General features: G+C 49.5%; 1 protein-coding gene across 13 annotated transcripts in view; it reads left to right on the forward strand.

Annotated features, from left to right (window-relative positions):
* The window catches only part of zc3h13 (zinc finger CCCH-type containing 13), a 165,901-nt gene that overhangs the window by 73,651 nt on the left and 70,607 nt on the right, over positions 1-21,643 (forward strand). For 10 of the 13 annotated variants that reach the window (XM_072514301.1, XM_072514309.1, XM_072514306.1 and 7 more), the window contains one exon: positions 5,298-5,605. In XM_072514301.1, the coding sequence (XP_072370402.1) occupies positions 5,298-5,605 (308 nt within the window). The remainder of the gene's footprint in view (positions 1-5,297; positions 5,606-21,643) is intronic. The other 3 variants (XM_072514305.1, XM_072514310.1, XM_072514311.1) reach the window with 1 other exon arrangement.

Genomic DNA, 21,643 nt, shown 5'->3' on the forward strand with positions numbered 1-21,643 from the left:
GCCACTGTCATGTGAATCTGGTGAACGACCTTAAATTGGATCAGGCTGAGCCTGGCGCATGTTGCGGTCGCGTTGACCCTACTCAACGCGTCTGCCCAAAGGCCCTCCTCTATCTCTCCCCCTAGCTCCTCCCACTTTTGCTTCAGCTCCTCGGTCTGCGTCTCCTCCAATTGCATAAGCCCTTTATATATGTCCGAGACGCTCCCCTCTTCTATCCATCTTCCAGAAACCACCCTATCCTGAATCCCCCTTAGCGGGAGGAGTGGGAAGGTTGGTACCTGCCTCCGCAGAAAGTCCCGCACCTGCAGATATCGAAGTTCATTTCCCCCCCGCCAATGGAAACTTCTCCTCCAGCGCCCTCATATTCGCAAAGTTCCCCTCTATAAACAGGTCCCCCATCCTCTCAATCCCCGCTCTCTGGCAAATTCGGAACACCCCCGTCCATCCTTCCGGGGCAAACCGGTGATTATCGCAGATTGGGGACCATACCGATGCCCCCTCTGTTCCCACATGTCCCCTCCACTGCCCCCAGGCTCTCAGGGCCGCCACCACCACTGGACTGGTGGAGTATCGCGCCGGCGGGAACGGTAGAGGCGCTGTTACCAACGCCCCCAGACTTGTGCCCTTGCAAGAAGCCGCTTCCATGCGCACCCACGCTGCGCCCCCCCCCCCCCACCACCACCACCACCACCACCAGCCACCTCCTCATCATGTCTATATTAGCCGCCCAGTAATAATTGTTGAAATTCGGCAGCACCAGCCCACCATCCCCCGACTCTGCTCGAGCATTGCCCTCTTCACTCGCGGGAACTTGCACCCCACACAAAGCCCGCAATAACTTTATTGATCCGCTTAAAAAAGGAGCGTGGGATGAAGTTTGGGAGGCATTGGAAAACGAATAGGAATCTCGGGAGGACCGTCATTTTTACCGATTGGACTCTGCCTGCCAGAGACAACGGGAGTGCATCCCATCTCCGGAAATCCTCCTTCATTTGATCCACCAACCGGGCGAAGTTCAATTTATGCAGCCTGTCCCAATCCCTCGCCACTTGGATACCCAGGTATCTGAAACTGTCCCCTACCACTCTGAACGGCAGTTCCCCCATTCGCCTCTCCTGACCTCTTGCCTGGACCACAAACATCTCGCTCTTCCCCATATTGAACTTATATCCCGAAAACCGGCCGAATTCCCCTAAAATTCCCATAATTCCTTCCATCCCCTCCTTTGGGTCTGTGACATACAAAAGTAGGTCATCTGCATACAGCGAGACCCTGTGCCCCCTCCCCCCTGCGCTCCAGCACCTCCCATAAATAATCTCACTCAACCCGGTCAAAAGCTATCTCAACCTCCCTACCTTCCGGGGCATCATGATCCCGTTTAACAGCCTTACATTGGCTACCAGCTGCCTACCCGTCTGATCCTCCACAATAACGTCCGGTACACAGTCCTCAATCCTGGAGGCCAAAGGTTTGGCCAGACGTTTGACATCCACGTTCAACAAGGAAATTGGCCTGTAAGACCCACATAGCTCCGGGTCCTTGTCCCGTTTCAGGATGAGCGAGATCATGGCCTGTGACACCGTCTGGGGCAGAACCCCTCTTTCCCTAGCCTCGTTAAAGACCTTCATCAGCACTGGCCCCAATATTCCAGAGAACTTTTTATGGAACTCGACTGGGTACCTGTCCGGTACCGGAGCTTTATCCGACTGCATGGCCTTCAAACCCCCCAACTATTTTCTCTAGCCCGATCGGGGCCCCCAGCCCCTCTACTAGCTCCCCATCCACCTTCGGGAAAGTCAGCCCCTCCAGGAAGTGCCTCATCCCCTCCGGCCCCGCATGGGGTTCCGACTGATACAACCTGCTATAAAAGTCCCGAAAGGCCTTGCTCACCCCTGCCGAGTCTCCCACTAAGTTCCCATCCCCGTCAATAACTTTCCCTATTTCTCTAGTTGCCTCCCTCTTTCTGAGCTGCTGTGCAAGCATCCTGCTGGCCTTCTTACCGTGCTCATAAATCGCCCCCCTCGCCTTTCTGAGCTGCTCAACTGCCCTCCCTGTGGTTCATAAGCCAAATTCCGCCTGTAGCCTCCGGCGTTCCCTTAAAAGCCCTGCCTCTGGCGCCTCCGCATACCTCCTATCAACTCGTAAAATCTCCTTTACCAGTCAGTCCGTCTCTGCCCTGTCCATCCTGTCCCTGTGAGCCCGGATCGAGATCAGCCACTGCCATCAGCGCTTCCCAGACCACCACTGCTGAGACCTCCCCCGTATCATTTACCTGCAGGTAATTCAGCATGCACGTCCTCAGCCTCTCGTGCACCGCTTCGTCTGCCAATAGCCCTACATCCAGCCTCCATTGCGGGCGCTGCTTGCTATCCATACTAACCTGCAGGTCCACCCAGTGCGGAGCATGGTCCTAGATCATGATTGCCGAGTACCCCATGTCCACCACCCCAGCCAGTAGGGCCCTACCCAAAACAAAGAAATAGATCCGGGAGTACACCTTATGTATGTGGAAGTAAAAAGAAAATTCCTTTGCCCTCGGCTGCCTAAATCCCCATGGATCCACCCCCCACCCCCCCATCTGCTCCATGAACCCTTCCAGCTACTTTGCCATTGCTGGCACCTTACCCGTTCTCGAGCATGACCGGTCCAGGCCGGGATCAATGACTGTATTAAAATCCGCTCCCATGATCAGCTTGTGCGAGTCCAGGTCCGGAATCGTCCCTAACACCCTCTTTATAAAATCCCCATCATCCCAATTTGGCGCATATACATTGACCAGCGCTACCTTCATCCCTTCCAGCTTGCCACTAACCATGATATATCGACTTCCCACATCTGAGACTATTCTTCCCACCTCAAATGTCACCTGCTTGTTAACCAGGATCGCAATCCCTCTAGTCTTTATGTCCAGGCCTGAGTGGAAGACCTGACTGACCCAGCCTTTCCTCAACCTGACCTGGTCCACTACTCTAAGATGCGTCTCCTGCAATATTACCACGTCCGCCTTCAGTCCCCTCAGGTGCGCAAACACACGTGCCCTCTTTACCGGCCCATTTAGCCCCCAAACATTCCAGCTGATCAGCCCCCCCCGCCCGCCGATCAGCCATCCCCTTGCTTGGGCCCGCCTCCAGCCACTGCACCGCACCTCCTCCGGCCCGTCCCACGGCGGCCCCCACCCCCGACCTCCTCTGTTCCTCCACCGAAGTCTCTCCCTCGTCAGCAGAACCCATCCCCCCCCCCCCCCCTCCCCCCTCAACACTACTCTAAAACCTAACCTATCTAGTAAACTAAATGTATGCACACACCCCACTGTGCTTCCGTGAGCTAGCTCACCCAGCTAGCTTGGTGGCCCCCAGCGCCAAGAAGTCTCCCACCTATTGTTACCTCGCTCCCCTCCCCCCGTTCATACAAACAAACTCCCTCATCTAACAATCCTCAACAAACGCCCAACAGCAAGAAAACACAAAAGCAAAAGCACCCCCCACCGAAACTCAAACAGGCGCGTCTCCATCCCACAAAAGTGCACATCAGTAAAAACAAAAGGGACATTGCCAACATCCACTGAGAAAAAGAACCCAAAAACGAAAAATCGACTTCCCCCCCCCCCCCTCTTTTTCTTAAATGGAACCCCCAAAACAGACATGAAACAATAAGAGAAGGCATAGCCAATTTAAAAACAGGAAAACAAAACCCAAAAAAACAAGGGAAAAACAAACCGAACAAAGGGGCCCCATATAGGCCAACAAGTTGTCTCAAAGTTCGAGAGTTCTCTGATCCCCACCAGTCCTTTTCTTTTAGCAAAGTCCAGCGCCTCATCGGGCGACTCAAAATGGTGATGCTGGTCCTCATGCGTAACCCAAAGATGCGCCGGATACAGCAAACCGAACTTCATCTGCTTCTTGAAGAAAATAAACTTGACTTGGTTCAAGCCCACCCTCTTCCTCGCCACGTCCACGCTCAGGTCGTGGTACACCCGCAGGATGCTGTTGTCCCACTTACAACTCCGCATTCGCCTGACGCACCGAAGAATGCATTCCTTGTCCAGGAACCTGTGGAATCTCACCACCATTGCCCTCGGAGGGTCCCCCGCTCGCGGCTTCCTTGCAAGCGCTCGGTACGCTCTGTCCACCTCCAACGGTCGGGGGAATGCCTCCTCCCCCAGCCGTTTTTCGAACATACCCGCTACGTATGCCCCAGCGTCTGCTCCCTCAGCCCCCTCCGGGAGCCCGACAATTCTTAAGTTCTGCCGGCGGGACCAGTTCTCAAGGTCCTCCACCTTCTCCAGGAGTCTTTTCTGCTGTTCCCGAAGCATCCCCACCTCCAGCTCCACCGCTGTTTGATGCTCCTCCTGCACAGCCAGCACCTTCTCAACCTTCTGAATCGCCCGATCCTGGGCGTCCAATCTACCCTCTAACCGATCGACCGATTCTTTAATCGGGTCCAAACATTCCCGCTTCTGCCTGGCAAAACCATCCTGGATGGCCTGCATCACCGGGTCCGTTGGTCGCTGCGCTGCCACCCCAGGGGTCCGGTCCTCGGCCGTACTGTCTCCCGCTGCAGGTTCAACACAGCTCGTGGCTAACTTCTTATTTCTGCCCTTTCGTGCACTTCTGGTCCTTTGCTCCCTACACTAATACGTGGAAACGGTGCCCAATTGCCTCAGCTTTCGAGTCCACCGTTCAAAAGGTCCAAAAATACGACCAGAGCGGGAGCCACCAAATGCGTGACTTACTCCTCCATAGCCGCCACCGGAAGTCCCAATGACACAGTTCTAAGGAGTGTACATAGATAGAGGGACCAGGGAGTGCACGTGCATATATCTTTGAAGGTGGCAGGACATGTTGAAAGAGTGCTTAGAAAAGCTTGTGGGATTTTGGGTTTCATAAACTGAGACATTGACTACAAAAACAGTGAAGTTATGTTGAACAAAGCTCTGGTTCAGGCCACAATCATGAGTATCGCAACTTGTTCTGGTCCCCTCACTTTAGGAAGGATGTGAAGTTCCTTGAGAGGATACAGAGTAGATTTTCCAGAATGATTCCCGGAATGGAGATTTTAGCTACAAGGTTAGGTTGCAGAAGCTGGATTTGTTCTCCATTAGGCAAAGCAGATTGAAGGAAGATATGATAAAGGTGTTATAAGATTATGAAAAGTTTTGTTAAGATAGACAAGTTAAATCTTTTCCCATTAGTCTGATGGTACAACAAATAGGGAACACAATGTACGGTTGTGAAATCTGGAGACTTAAAAAAATTCTTTAAGTATGTGAGTTAACTTTTAAAATGCTATCCTTCTAGCAGATCACCTTCTTCCCAGAGACAACATCAAACTCCTACAGTGTCTAGACAGCACTCTCCATCATCACGGTCCGGTTCACCTGGAACAAGACGATCGACTTCCCCACACCACAAACGATCAACTTCGCCAAGCTACCATCGTGCTGCATCTCCTTCTCAAAGACGTTCTCTTTCACCATATGCTCCACGCTCTTCTTCGCCGCAAAGAAAGCAGAGTCCAGTAAGCCATAGGTCCTCTGGCAGGGAAAAAAGCAAGCACGAACAAGAAAAATCACCATTACAAGAGCGACGTCGTGAGAAAAGGGAAGGTAAAAACAAATGGCCTCTGAGAAAGATTAAATTGAATTCAAGTGCATCTTTGTTTTTTAACAAAATATTTATTTGTTGCATCAGATTTAATGTGCTTGAATATCCAATGATTGATGTACAATTCAGAGATGATCATATCTATCGACGTTCATTTTTATATATCAGTCCTGTTACGACCCCTGGGCTAGTATGCAGTCAATTCCAGCCCCACTTGACGCCGAGTCGCAACACAATTGAAATTAACAATTAATTCTTCGAAAATACCCAAAGTCTCTAGTCTTTGGTGGCCGAATAACTAGTCACCAGATTTGTAAATTTAAAGACAATTGACTTTTATTAATAACTATAATTAAATATGCAGAAAATACACTGGTGAACTATTATCTAATTCCTAACCCCCTTAACTCGTGCCACCCTCTACCCTCGCAAAAAAGAGACAAACACAGAGGGGAAAGAGGTGTCTAAAGTAATTTGCATCAGGTGGCCATCTTCCAGTACACCTTTCTTCAATCTAGGCCTTCAGTTGGAGGTTTTATTTTCAGTCTGTAATGATTTTCCCTGTAGATTCATTCTGGTCTCAAAAACCTCTCTGCAGGTTCAGAAAACAGCAAATAGGCAGTATATCTGGACAGAGAGAGAGTGAGAGGGGCAGCACGGTAGCCTTGTGGATAGCACAATTGCTTCACAGCTCCAGGGTCCCAGGTTCGATTCCAGCTTGGGTCACTGTCTGTGCCGAGTCTGCACATCCTCCCCGTGTGTGCGTGGGTTTCCTCCGGGTGCTCCGGTTTCCTCCCACAGTCCAAAGATGTGCAGGTTAGGTGGATTGGCCATGATAAATTGCCCCTCGTGTCCAAAATTGCCCTTAGTGTTGAGGGGGGTTACTGGGTTATGGGGATACTGGGTTATGGGGATAGGGTGGCGGTGTTGACCTTGGGTAGGGTGCTCTTTCTAAGAGCCGGTGCAGACTCGATGGGCCGAATGGCCTCCTTCTGCACTGTAAATTCTATGAAATTCTATGGGACACTAACAGCTGCTCCTCTCAGCGTCCAAGATCCGACTCACTTCCTGTGTCCTCTGAAAACTATCCCACTCCGGTAGGACCTAATCACTGCCTGTCGCTGGGCAGAATAAGGCTCCTGAAGTCGATCGAATAACTCCATCAGATGTTTCAAACGTTCTGTCCATTTCTGGCTGAAAATTACCAGATCATCGATGTTTCCTGCACAATTGGATAATCCTGAAACAACTTTGTTAGTTAACCATTGAAATGTGGCTGGGGCGTTTTTCATGCCAACAATTCATGGCATAACTTTGAATTGGTATATACCATCTGGAGTCACAAAAGCTGAAATTTCCTTCGCCCTTTCGGATAAAGGTACCTGCCAGTAACCTTTAAGTAAATCCAATTTGGAAATAAAAGCTGATTGTCCCACTTTCTCAATGCAATCCTCCAAACGTGGGATAGGATAAGAGTCCGCTCTTGTAACTGCATTAACCTTTCTATAGTCCACCCACAACCATTGGGTACCGTCTGGTTTAGGTACCATCACTATGGGTGAGCTCCATTGGCTGCAACCCACTTCAATTATGCCATTTTTAAGCATACTCTCAATCTCTTTGTTAACCTGTGCCAATTTTAACGGGTTACGTCTATCTGGATGTTGTTTGATTGGAACAGCATTTCCCACATCTACATCATGTACAGCCATTTTAGCACTTCCCAATTTATCTCCACAAACTTGCTCATGTGATATCAATAATTCTTTCAGGTCAGTCCGTTTTTCCTCTGGAAGGTAACTCAACAATTTATCCCAATTTTTAAGAACATCCTCATTTTCCAATTTAATTTGAGGTATGTCAAATTCACAGTCATCTGGATTTGGTTCGTCACTTTGAGTTAGAATCATTAAAACCTCCCTTTTCTCTTCTTCCCTTTCAAAGTACCTTTTAAGCATATTCACATGACACACTCGGTGAGTTTTCCTTCTATCTGGCGTTTTTACCATATAATTCACCTCACTTAATTTACTTTCAATCTGATAAGGTCCACAAAACCTAGCTTTTAAAGGCTCACCTACCACTGGTAACAACACTAAAACTTTATCTCCACTGGCAAAACTACGACCGTTGGATTTCTTGTCCGCTACCCGTTTCATCACATTTTGTGCAACTTTTAAATGTTGTCTAGCCAATTCACCTGCTCTATTTAATAGTTCCCTAACATTTGACATGTAATCCAATAATGTAATTTCCGATTTCTTACTCACCAATTTTTCCTTAATCAATTTAAGTGGTCCTCTTACCCCATGACCAAAAATTAGTTCAAAAGGACTAAATTTGGTTGACTTATTAGGTGCATCCCTAATTGCAAACAGTACGAATGGAATTCCTATCCCAATCCTCTGAATAATCTTGACAATAAGCCCTCAACTTTGTCTTTAATGTCTGATGCCACCTTTCTAACCCTCCCTGCGATTCTGGATGGTACGCAGTTGATATAAATTGTTTTATTCCTAAGCTATCCATAACTTCTTTGAATAACCTGGAGGTAAAATTTGATCCTTGATCCGATTGTATTTCTGTGGGTAGTCCATATCTAGTAAAGAATTTAAGTAACTCCTCCACAATCCTTTTAGCTGTAATATTACGTACTGGAATGGCCTCTGGAAACCTAGTAGACACATCCATTATCGTCAAAAGATATTGATTCCCACTTTTCATTTTAGGAAGCGGTTCTACGCAATTAGGACCCGTGTAAAAGGTTCCTCAAATGCTGGAATGGGTATTAAGGGCGCTGGTTTTGTCACTGCTTGAGGTTTACCTGTCACTTGACATGTGTGACATGATTGACAAAATTTAACTACATCTTTATGTATTCCAGGCCGATAAAAATGTTTTTGGATTTTAGCTTGAGTTTTCCTTATTCCCAAATGACCTCCCACAGATACCTCATGTACAACTCGCAACACCTCCTTTCTATACCCGACTGACAATACTACTTGATGAACTTTTGCCCACTTTTCATCCGCCTGCATATGTCAAGGTCTCCATTTTCTCATCAAGACATCACTTTTCGGTAATAACACTCTGGTATACACTCAGATTCCTTTTCCGTATATGTTTTTTGCTACATCTGTTTTATTTCTATATCTTTCTGTTATAACTCCACCAATTTTCCTGAACTAAAAATATCCGTCTCATCCTCCACCTGTTCTTGTTCTTTTTCAACCAACTGATCAAAAATCGTTTCTGATAATTGCACTTCAACTTCATCTTCACTCTTTGATTTCTCCTCTTGTGATTTTGCAAACTTGTGACTACACAATCCAGAAAAATCCCAGGATATTCGTCCTTCAATCCTTCAGTTGTCTGATTTTCCACTGGCTTATCAACCACAGTAGGCATCATTCCTGCCTGTGATCCAGCTATATCATTACCCAAGATAAACTGTATTCCTGGACAAGATAGTTTCTCTATTACTCCTACTACCACTTCACCACTCTTCACTGGACTTTCCAACCTTACCTTTTATAATGGAACACTACTCCTCTCACCCTGAATTCCACATATTACCACCTTTTCTGGCAACATTCTCCCCAAACTACATAACTCCTCATCTCTTACCATTAAAGATTGACTAGCTCCCGTATCTCTTAAAATTGTGACTTCTTTACCTGCTCCTCCTGATACACGTGAGTAAACTTTACCCACACAAGTAAATTCTTTAAAGAGATCTGGCACCTTCTTATCAATCACCTCTTGATCAGGCTGTACAATCTTTTGCACCTTCTTCGCTTCACTTGGGCTTTCCTTTACCACTTTCACAAATCCCACTGTCTTATCCCGTTTTACCACATCAGCCTTCCCAGTGCTTTTCTTCAACCACCAACACTGTGACTTTACATGACCTAGTTTATTACAGTGAAAACATTTACAACTTTTATGTCTCTTCCACCCTCCTGGATTTATTTTTAATCTGAGGTACACTCTCCTTATTATCTCCCAATCAGATCACCTTTACTTTTACCACTTGAGTATTTCTCATGTCCCCAATTTCTATCCCTCACAGGCTGAAACTGATGTCAGAAACCAAGCTTTGATTTATGAACTAATTCATAATCATCTGCCATTTTTAACCCTCTGCTCTTCCACATGAGTTCTCACTACATCAGGAATTGAATTTTTAAACTCCTCCAAAAGCATAATTTCTCTGAGAGCTTCATACGTTTGGTCTATTTTCAAATCCCTTAACCACCTATCAAAATTAGTCTGTTTGAGCCTTTCAAACTCCATGTATGTTTGACCAAATTCTTTCCATACATTTCTAAACCTTTGTCTGTAGGCTTCAGGCACTAGTTCATGTGCACCTCAGATGGATTTTTTCACCACCTCATACGTCCCAGATACCTCCTCCAGTCGTGATGCAAACACTTCACTAGCCCTACCTATCAGCTTTGTTTGAATCGGTAATACCCACATGTCCTGTGGCCATTTCATTTGTTTAGCCACCTTCTCAAATTAAATGAAAAAGGCTTCCACCTCCTTCTCGTCAAACCTTGGCAATGCTTGGACATATTTAAGTAGATCCCCACCAAGCCTTCGACTTTGACCCTCTTTCTCACTATCCTCATCACGATCATCCAACTGATGTTTACGTCTGCCAATTTGAACTGACTGTCATGTTTCATGGCCATATTCTGAAGTTCAAACTCTCTCTCTTTATCTTTTTCCATGATCTGTATCTCCTTTTCTCTTTCTTTTTGTTCTGCTAGGGCTATTCTTTCTTTTCTCCTTTCTTCTCTCTCCTTTTCTTTTTCCTCTCTCTCTCTTTCTTTTTCCTCTCTTTCGTATTCAAGCTGCTTTAATTTTTTCTCATGTTCCATTTGTTTAATTTGTAACTGAATTTTCGCCATTTGCAAAGAGTCAAACTGCATGTCAGGCAACTTTCATAGAATTTACAGTGCAGAAGGAGGCCATTCGGCCCATCGAGACCGCACCGGCTCTTGGAAAGAGCACCCCACCCAAGATCAACGCCTACACCCCATCCCCATAACCCAGTAACCCCACCCAACACCAAGGGCAATCTTGGACACCAAGGGCAATCTATCATGGCCAATCCACCTAACCCGCACATCTTTGGACTGTGGGAGGAAACCGGAGCCACCGGAGGAAACCCACGCACACCCGGGGAGGATGTGCAGACTCCGCACAGACAGTGACCCAAGCCGGAATTGAACCTGGGACCCTGGAGCTGTGAAGCAATTGTGCTATCCACAATGCTACCGTGCTGCCCAGTGCTTTAAATGCTTAGCCACCGCCATAATTACTTCGTCTTTTCACATTTTGTCAGGTAATGTTAACTGCAATGTTTTTGCCAAATCTCACAGTCTGCTTTTAGTCTCTGTCCGTAAGGTACTGCATGTGACCGTCTGCACCCCCAAAAACTTCTGAGCCTCTGAAAGAGCCATTGTCCACAACACACTCCCCACTTAAACTAGAATACCACACCTGATAAGCAACCGCAATATGCTCACCCCTCACTGTCTTTAAGTTCACTAAGCCAATCCAATAGATAGACTTTTATCCCCCTCGAGCCCCCAATTTGTTATGGGCCAGGGTTATGAGAACCCCGGAGTGTATCATGGAGTTCACCTGACCCACAACTTCTAATAGATTGTGGTATGGGGAGCACACGCCCCACTCTACAGGTGTGGTACAGCAGAAATGGAAAAATATTATTTAAAGCAAAATCATGTTTATTCTATGAACTCAAGTTAACCTTTTTAAAACATACAGTGAACATCTTAGCAACCATTAATTCAAATACAACCCCCAAAGAATACAACACTAAGTAATGCTTAATAACTTCACAAACAAACTTCCGGTGGCGGCTATGAAAGGAGTAAGTCGCACATTTGGTGGCTCCCGCTTTGGTCGGACTTTTGGACCTTTCCCCCCGATATTTTAACGGACTTGAATTGTAGAATGGCTGTCAGTGGCAATTCACTACTGAATTCCCACTTCGGTGCATGGAAAAAAGGACTAGAAGTGTTCGTAAGGGCAGAAATAAGAAGACAGAGAAGACTTGTGCTGTAGCTGCAACAGGGGACAGCATGGCGGAGGGGCGAACCTCTGGCTTGTCGACCCAGCAGTCTATGGAGCAGCTGATGCAAGTCATCCAGGAGGGCTTTGCTATGCAGAAACGGGACTGCTTGAACCCGATAAAAGCGTCGGTTGAGCGGCTGGACCTCAGGTTGGACGCCCAGGATCGGGCGATCCAGAAGGTGGAGAAGGCGCTAGCTGAGCAGGAGGAGCATCAGACCGCGGTGGAGCTGGAGGTGGGGATGCTGAGGGACCAGCAGAAGAAGCTTCTGGAAGGGTCCAAAGGAACGGACGCTGGGGCATATGTCGCAGGCATGTTTGTGAAGCTGCTGGGTGATGGGGCATTCTCCGGGCCCTTGGAGGTGGATAGGGCTCACAGAGCATCTGCGACGAAGCCGCAAATGGGAGATCCCCCGAGGGCTATGGTGTTGAGATTCCACAGGTTCTCTGTTAGGGAGCGTATTCTGCGGTGGGCCAAGCAGACACGGAGCTGCGAGTGGGACAATAGCATCCTGCGGGTTTACCAAGACCTGAGCGTGGAGGTGGCTAGGAGGAGAGCTTGCTTCAATCAGATCAGGGCGATCCTTTTCAAGAAAAAGGTGAAGTTTGGACTGTTATACCCAGCCCGTCTCTGGGTCACGCATGAGGATCAGCATTTTTACTTTGAGTCGCCTGAGGACGCGTTGGCCTTTGCGAAAAAGAAAGGGCTGATGAAGGACTGAGAACTTTTGAACTTGGCTGTAACGTTCATGTTTCTGTTTTCTCTGTTTTTGTAAAAAGTTTCTCGTTTTGCTTCGAACCAGCAGTAGAGCTGGGTGAGTTTAGGTTTTCATTTGCATTGTTGGGGGATGGTGGTGTTCTAGTTTTGATCTTGGTGTTTTTCTGTTGGGCAATTGTGTGGGGATTGTTTGATGTTGGAGTTTGTTTGCATGAGCGAAGGGGAGGGTGGGGAGGAAACAATAGGTGGGAGACTATCTGGCGCCAGGGATGGGGGCCACCAAGCTAGCTGGGTGAGCTAGCTCTCTGAAGCGCAGTGGGGGGTGTGCATATGTTTGGGTTAGGAAAGGGATTGGGTTACAGAGTTTTTTTGTGGGGGGGGATTGTTCTGCTGGCGAGGGAGGGACTTGGGCTGAGGGACAGGGAGGAGGTCGGGGGCTGCCTGGGGATGGACCGGTGGAGGCACGGACCACGGGCTGGTGGCGGGTCTAAAAAGGGGATGACTGATTGGCCGGGGGTGGGGGCCAATGAGCCTCCCAACTAGGCTGATCACCTGGAATGTTCGAGGGTTAAATGGGCCAGTCAAAAGGGCACGTGTGTTCGCGCATTTTAGGGGATTGAAGGCGGACGTGGTGATGTTGCAAGAGGCGCACCTTAAGGTAACGGACCAGATTAGACTGAGGAAAGTCTGGGTCAGCCAGGTGTTTCACTCGGGACTAGCTTCAAAGACTAGCGGGGTCGCGATCCTGATCAATAAGCAGGTGGTGTTTGAGGCGGGTAGAACTGTCTCGGACGTGGGAGGTCGGTACATTATGGTCAGTGGGAAGCTGGAGGGGGGTGCAGGTGGTATTAGTGAATGTATATGCGCCAAATTGGGATGAAATGAAGTTTATAAAGAGGATGCTGGGGAAGATACCGGACCTGGACTCGCACAGGTTGGTCATGGGAGGGGACTTCAATACAGTTATGGACCCGGGCTTGGACCGGTCAAGCTCGAAAACGGGCAGGGTGCCAGCAGTGGCAAAGGAACTAAGAGAGTTCATTGAGTGTGGGGGGTGGATCCATGGAGGTTTGGGCAGCCGAGGGCGAAGGAGTTCTCCTTCTGCTCTCACGTGCATAAAGTGTACTCCCAAATTGATTTCTTTATTTTGAGCAGGGTCTTTCTGCTGGGGTAGTGGACACGGGGTATTCGGCGGTCACAATCTCAGACCATGCACCGCACTGGGTTGACCTGCAGGTTAGTAAAGACAGTAACCAGCGCCCGCACTGGAGGTTAGAGGTGGGACTTTTGGCAGATGAAGGGGTGTGCGAGCGGCTGAGGAAATGCATTCAGAGCTACCTGCAGATCAATGATACGGGGGAAATTTGGGCAGCAGTGGTTTGGGAAGCACTGAAGGCGGTAGTAAGGGGGAGCTGATCTCGATCCGGGCTCATAGGGAGAAGATTGATAGGGCAGAGACGGACAGACTGGTAAAGGAGATATTACAGATCGATAGGAGGTATGCGGAGACCCCAGAGGCAGGGCTCCTGAGGGAACGGCGGAGGCCGCAGGCGGAGTTTAGCTTGCTGACCACAGGGAGGGCAGTGGAGCAGCTGAGAAAGACGAGGGGGGCGATTTATGAACATGGGGAGAAGGCCAGCAGAATGCTTGCACAGCAGCTTAGGAAGAGGGAGACAGCTAGGGAGATGAGGAAAGTAAAGGACGGTGAGGGGAACCTGGTTGGTGATTCTGTAGGGGTGAATAAGGCGATTAGAGATTTTTACAGCAGGCTGTACAGGTTGGAACCCCCTACGGGGCCGGAGGGGATGAGGCGCTTCTTGGAGGGGCTGAATTTCCTAACAGTGGAGGGAGAGCAGGTAGAAGGGCTGGGGGCCCCAATTGGGCTGGAAAAGATAGTGGAGTGCTTGAAGGCCATGCAGGCGGGTAAGGCCCCGGGTCCGGATGGGTACCCTGTGGAGTTTTATAAAAAGTTCTCTGGGATATTGGGGCCTGCGTTGTTGAGGATGTTCAATGAGGCAAGGGAAAGAGGGGTGCTGCCCCCGACGATGGCACAGGCAATGATTTCGCCGATTCTTCAGCGGGACAAGAACCCGGAGCTGTGTGGGTCCTACAGGCCGATCTCCCTGCTGAATGTGGATGGCAAGTTGCTGGCCAAAATCATGTCCTCCAGGATTGAGGACTGTGTTCCAGACGTTATTGGGGAGGACCAGACGGGGTTTGTTAAGGGTAAGCAGTTGGTGGCCAATGTAAGAAGGCTGTTAAATGTGATCATGATGCCCCCGGAAGGTAGGGAGGTGGAGGTAGTGATCGCATTGGATGCAGAAAAGGTTTTTGATCGGGTAGAATGGGACTATCTGGGAGATACTGGGACGGTTCAGATTTGGGCGGGGCTTTATTGACTGGGTCAGGTTACTGTATCGCTCCGGTGGCAAGTGTGCGGATGAACAGGACAATTTTGGACTACTTTAGACTGCACCAGGGGACGAGACAGGGATGCCCCCTCTCCCCACTGTTGTTTGCGCTGGCTATAGAGCCGTTGGCAATCGCTCTGAGAGGTTCAAGGGGCTGGAGGGGACTGGTTTGGTGGGGGGGGGGGGTGGAGCACAGGGTTTCGCTCTCTGCGGATGATCTGCTTCTGTACGTTTCGGACCCAGTAGAGGGGATGGAGGAAATCATGAAGATTTTAGGGGAATTCGGATGGTTTTCGGAGTATAAGCTAAACATGGACAAGAGTGAGATGTTTGTGGTTCAGGCTAGAGGACAGGAGGGGCGACTGGGGGAGCTGCCGTTTAGGACAGTAGGGGGTAGTTTTAGGTACCTGGGCATCCAAGTGGCGCAGGAATGAGACCGGCTGCATAATTGAATCTGGCCCGACTAGTGGACCAAATGAGGGACGATTTCCAGAGATGTGACGCGCTCCCGTTGTCGCTGGCCGGGAGGGTACAAACGGTGAAAATGACGGTCCTCCCGAGATTCCTATTTGTATTTCAATGTCTCCCCATTTTTATTCCGCAGTCCTTTTTTAAGCGGGTCAACAGGGTGATCATGGACTTTGTCTGGGTGGGCAAGACCCCGCGAGTAAGGAAGGTAATGCTCGAGTGGAGCCGGGGAGAGGGCGGTCTGGCGCTGCCAAATTTTAGTAATTATTACTTGGCGGCTAACATAGTCATGATCAGGAAGTGGGTGGTGGGGAGGGGGTCGGCATGGGTGTGTATGCAGGCGGCTTCTTGTAAGGGCACTGTCATAATATGCACCCATGCACATCATGAGGTAAAAACAGGCAGTGACAGACACCCAGGTTAGCCAATCAACATACAGGACAGAACACAACCAATCACCAGACAGAACACCAGAGGGGTGGCTTCCAACTATAAAACACACGAGGCATCAGCACTCCGCCCCTTTCCACTGGTGACAACTTTAGTGACAGTCAGGGTGTATATATCAGTCAGCACCTTCTACACATGGATCAGAGCTAGCCTGGTCTAGTAACAGTAAGAAGTCTTACAACACCAGGTTAAAGTCCAACAGGTTTGTTTTGATGTCACTAGCTTTCGGAGCGCTGCTCCTTCCTCAGGTGAATGAAGAGGTATGTTCCAGAAACATATATATAGACAGATTCAAAGATGCCAGACAATGCTTGGAATGCGAGCATTAGCAGGTGATTAAATCTTTACAGATCCAGAGATGGGGTAACCCCAGGTTAAAGAGGTGTGAATTGTCTCAAGCCAGGACAGTTGGTAGGATTTTGCAGGCCAGATGGTGGGGTATGAATGCAATGCGACATGAATCCCAGGTCCCGGTTGAGGCCGCACTCATGTGTGCGGAACTTGGCTATAAGTTTCTGCTCGGCGATTCTGCGTTGTCGCACGTCCGAAGGACGCCTTGGAGAATGCTTACCCGGAGATCAGAGGCTGAATGCCCTTGACTGCTGAAGTGTTCCCCGACTGGAAGGGAACATTCCTGCCTGGTGATTGTCGCGCGATGTCCATTCATTCGTTGTCGCAGCGTCTGCATGGTCTCGCCAACGTACCATGCTTCGGGACATCCTTTCCTGCAGCGTATGAGGTAGACAACGTTGGCCGAGTCGCGCGACAATCACCAAGCAGGAATGTTCCCTTCCAGTCGGGGAACACTTCAGCAGCAAGGGCATTCAGCCTCTGATCTCCGGGTAAGCATTCTCCAAAGCGGCCTTATGGACGCGCGACAACGCAGAATCGCCGAGCAGAAGCTTATAGCCAAGTTCCGCACACATGAGTGCGGCCTCAACCGGGACCTGGGATTCATGTCGCATTACATTCATACCCCACCATCTGGCCTGCAAAATCCTACCCACTGTCCTGGCTTGAGACAATTCACACCTCTTTAACCTGGGGTTACCCCATCTCTGGATCTGTAAAGATTTAATCATCTGCTAATGCTCGCATTCCAAGCATTGTCTGGCATCTTTGAATCTGTCGATATATATGTTTGTGGAACATACCTCTTCATTCACCTGAGGAAGGAGCAGCGCTCCGAAAGCTAGTGACATCAAAACAAACCTGTTGGACTTTAACCTGGTGTTGTAAGACTTCTTACTGTGCTCACCCCAGTCCAACGCCGGCATCTCCACATCCTGGTCTAGTAAGTTAGAGTTAGTACACATAGAGTAGTAGAGTGGCACGCCACAGCCAGCTGTGTGCATTGTTCCAGAAGTTCAATAAATCCTATTGAACCAATGCCTACATTTGGTGTATGCTTTACCGTTCATCTGCATCCTGTTGCAGTCCGTGTTACCCCAGGGTGAATAACACGACAAGATACCAGGAGTCTACTTCATCTAAGTAATTTACCTTGAATAATTCAGTGACGACCAGCAAGTGCCTTCCAGCGGCATGGAGAAGATCCAGGCCCCTCCACAGCTCCGGATCTCCGGAAATCTCAACGCCAACTGGCGGGTCTTCAAGCAGAAATTCAGTCTATACATTGAGGCCTTGGGCCTCGAGGATGCCTCAGATGCCAGGAAAATCGCGCTGCTCCTATCGACTGCGGGGGACCAGGCCATCCAAATCTTCAGTTCGCTCACTTTTGCCGACGGCAAGGACAAGACCAAGTTCCAGACCGTGTTCGCCAAATTCGACAGTCACTGTGAAGAGCTTTGAGTGCTATGTCTTCCAGCAACGCCTTCAGGGTAAGGAGACCCTTTCCAATCCTTTCTAACTCATCTCCGCATATTAGCACAATCCTGCAACTACGGTGACACCACTGATTCTCTCATCAGGGATCAGATCGTGTTTGGGGTCCACTCCAACACCCAGCGGGAGCAGCTCCTAAAAGTAAAAAACATGACCCTGCCAGTAGCCATCGAGACGTGTAAAGCGCATGAACAGGCGAAAAGTCGCTACTCCCGCCTTAAATCGGCAGAAGAGGACCAACTTGCCTCCCATGAGGCAGAGTGTGTACAGGCCATCGCCCGAATGCGCGCCTGAGCATCGATGAAGGCGGCCATTTCGCGCGTTTTTTCCGGGGTCCCGCGCATGCGCACCACGGACGGGAGAACGAAGCGGCCGAAGGCCACTCTGCGCAGGTGCGAGTGGCGGCTGACCGCACTGCGCATGTGCGATGACGCATGGAGCGTTACGACGTCAACGTCATGACGTGCCCGAACTGCGGCACTGCCCACTTAAAGCGGCAATGCCCTGCAAGAGGCAGGCGATGTTTAAATTGTGGGAAGCCTGGCCATTATGCAGCCTTGCGCAGGTCTGCACCTCCGATCGTGGGCCAGCGATCCCAGTTCCAATGCAAACGAGTTTGAAGTGTGCAGCAAGAGCTGCTGGATTCGGAACCCAGTAACACCACGGATCCAGAGGATGACTGCCTGGAGTCCCCATATCGTGTGGGCATCATTACCACGTATGACAAGGCCTCCTCAAATTCAGCAACACGCCTACCCATCCTCAACGTGGATTCTGCGGACGAATGGCGTGCTGTCGTACAAGTCAACCAATGCAGCATCCGGTTCAAGCTGGACACTGGTGCTTCAACCAATCTCATATCTCAAGCAGATCTTTCTCGCATCCAAAGGCAGCCAAAATTCTTCCGCCGGCCTGCCAGCTGCTTGATTATAATGGCAATGCCATTACTGTGTTAGGGTCTTGTCACCTGCATGTCTCCAACAAGGCCATCAAAGCCACACTGCGATTCGAAATTGTCAAGCCTGACAAGGCTTCCCTGCTTGCTGCCCATGCATGCAAGCTACTCAATCTCGTCCAGCGCGTACATGCCATGTCCTCTGCCAATATAAATCTTCAGGCTGACATTGACGAAATCCTGTCACAATACCCGGATGTGTTCAGTGGGATGGGCACGCTGCTGTACCGCTACAAAATCTTACTCAGGCCTGGTGCAACGCCTGTGATCCATGCACCACGCCGGGTGCCGGCTCCTCTGAAGGACCGTTTAAAGGCGTAGCTGCAGGAGCTCCAAGACCAGGGTATAACCTTTAAAGTGACAGAACCGACTGACTGGGTCAGCTCAATGGTCTGTGTGAAGAAGCCCTCTGGAGAACTGCGCATATGTATAGATCCCAAGGATCTTAACCGAAACATAATGAGAGAACACTACCCGATCCCAAAGCGGGAGGAGCTAACCAGTGAGATGGCACATGCCAAATTCTTCACAAAGCTAGATGCATCGCGTGGCTTCTGGCAGATACAACTGGACGAGTCCAGCAGGAGGCTCTGCGTGTTTAATACACCTTTCGGAAGGTACTTATTACAACCGCATGCCGTTTGGTATTGTTTCAACCTCTGAAATCTTTCACAGGATCATGGAACAGATGCTGGAGGGCATTGTGGGTGTGCGGGTTTATGTTGATGACGTCATTATATGGTCCACGACCCCAGAGGAACACATATCTCGTCTCCAACAAGTCTTTAAACGCATAAATGTTGAACTCAAGTTGAACAAGGCCAAGTGCTCCTTTGGCATGTCATCAATCAGGTTTTTGGGTGATCAAATATCCCAGCAGGGCGTGCAACCGGACTCGGACAAAGTCAAGGCCATCAACACCATACCCCAGAAGACAAAAATGCGGTACTACGCTTCCTGGGTATCATTAACTTCTTGGGAAAGTTCATTCCCAACCTCTCATCACACACCATCGCTCTCAGGCATCTGGTGAAGAAGCGGCTACCCACACATCAAGCAGAGTGGCTCAAGTTAAAGGCAAAGCTCACCACTGGTCCGGTACTCAGGTTTTTGACCCAGAGCGGGAGACAAAAATCTCCACGGATGCCAGCCAGGACGGCATTGGTGCGGTGCTCCTCCAGAAGGATGACTCCTCGTCCTGGGCTCCAATGGCCTATGCGTCCAGGGCCATGACTCCCACTGAGCAGAGGTATGTTCAGATAGAGATAGAGTGCCTGGCCCTCTTCACCGGTATTGTAAAGTTCCATGATTACGTCTACAGTCTACCAACCTTCACAGTAGAGACTGACCACAGACCCCTAGTCCATATTATTCACAAGGACTTGAATGACTTGACGCCCAGGCTTCAGCGCATTCTCCTTCAACTCCACAAGTATGATTTTGAATTGGTTTTCACACCCGGCAAGGAGCTAATCATTGCGGGTGCCCTGTCTCGCGCCATCATTCTCGCCCTGAGAACAGGTCGACTTCATCCGCCAAATTGAGGCAAAGGTGCAACTGTGTGCCAAGGACCCTCTTCTGCAGCAGGTCATACATCACCTTGCAAATGGTTGGTAGAAAGGTGATCAGTTCTTTAATGTCAAGGATGACCTAACAGTTGTCGAGGGGATCCTCAAGCTGGATCGTATCGTTATTCTTCGTAGCCTCCAGAGCTGAGTGCTCAAACAGCTCCACGAGGGCCACCTCGGTATCGAGAAATGCAGGCGCAGGGCCCGGCAGGCTGTCTATTGGCCTGGCATCAACGAGGACATATCCAACATGGTCCTCAATTGTGCGACTTGTCAGCGTTTCCAGCCTGCTCAGCCCAAAGAAACACTCCATTAACACAAGATCGTGACCTCTCTGTGGTCTAAGGTGGGAATCAACCTTTTTCACGCCAATGGGCGTGACTACGTGCTTATAATTGACTACTTCTTGAGTTACCCCGAAGTGGTGAAATTGTCCGACCTCACATCAAGGTCTGTCATCAAGGCCTGCAAGGAGACATTTGCCAGGCATGGTATTTCACTCACGGTCATGAGCGACAACGGTCCCTGCTTCTACAGCCAAGAGTGGTCCAACTTCGCGAAACTATACCTGTTCAAGCACATTACCTCGAGCCCGCATTACCCGCAATCTTAACGGGAAGGTCGAAAAAAGGGGTCCATATCGTGAAGCAACTGCTCTGCAAGGCTGCGGACTCAGCTTCTGACTTTAACCTTGCGCTCCTGGCATACAGGGCAACCCCTCTGTCCACCGGTATGTCTCCGGCACAACTCCTTATGAATCGTGACCTGAGGACGACTGTTCCGGCAATTCATTTACCTGAGCTGGATCACCTCCCAGTGCTGCAAAAGGTGCAGCAACTCAGAAACCGGCAAAAGCTGACATACGATGCTCATGCTACTGATTTGCCTGTGCTCTCTCCGGAAGATGCTGTTCGCATCAAGTTGCCTGGTGGAGGCCAGTCAGCTTCAGCTGTTATTGTTCGACATGCTGCTCCCAGGTCGTTCGTGGTTCGCATGGCTGATGGATCCATTGTCAGGCACGACAGAAGGGCACTACGCAAACTTGCCTCCCCACCACCGGATCTCACATTCCCAGCTGTCGTTATGCCTTTTCCGGACACCTCGCTCCACGAGGCCACCAATCTGGCTGCAATCCCGCCCGTCGAGGCGCCGTCGTCCCCACCTCCACCTCTCAGGCGGTCGACAAGGATCCGACGCCAGCCCCAGAGATTGGACTTATAAATATTTCCTTTGTACATATTGTTCTGTATCTGCACGCTACTCACCTTACATGTACATATGCATTCACTCGCCATTTGCTGTAAATAGTTATATCTGTAAATATATCGTATATGCTCTAAGCAACCGACAAATTTATTTTTTAAAAGGGGGGATGTCATAATATGCACCCATGCACATCATGAGGTAAAAAAGGCAGTGACAGACACCCAGGTTAGCCAATCAACATACAGGACAGAACACAACCAATCACCAGACAGAACACCAGAGGGGGGGCTTCCAACTATAAAACACACGAGGCA

Source organism: Scyliorhinus torazame, chromosome 8 (assembly GCF_047496885.1).
Source record: "Scyliorhinus torazame isolate Kashiwa2021f chromosome 8, sScyTor2.1, whole genome shotgun sequence".
NCBI lineage: Eukaryota > Metazoa > Chordata > Chondrichthyes > Carcharhiniformes > Scyliorhinidae > Scyliorhinus > Scyliorhinus torazame.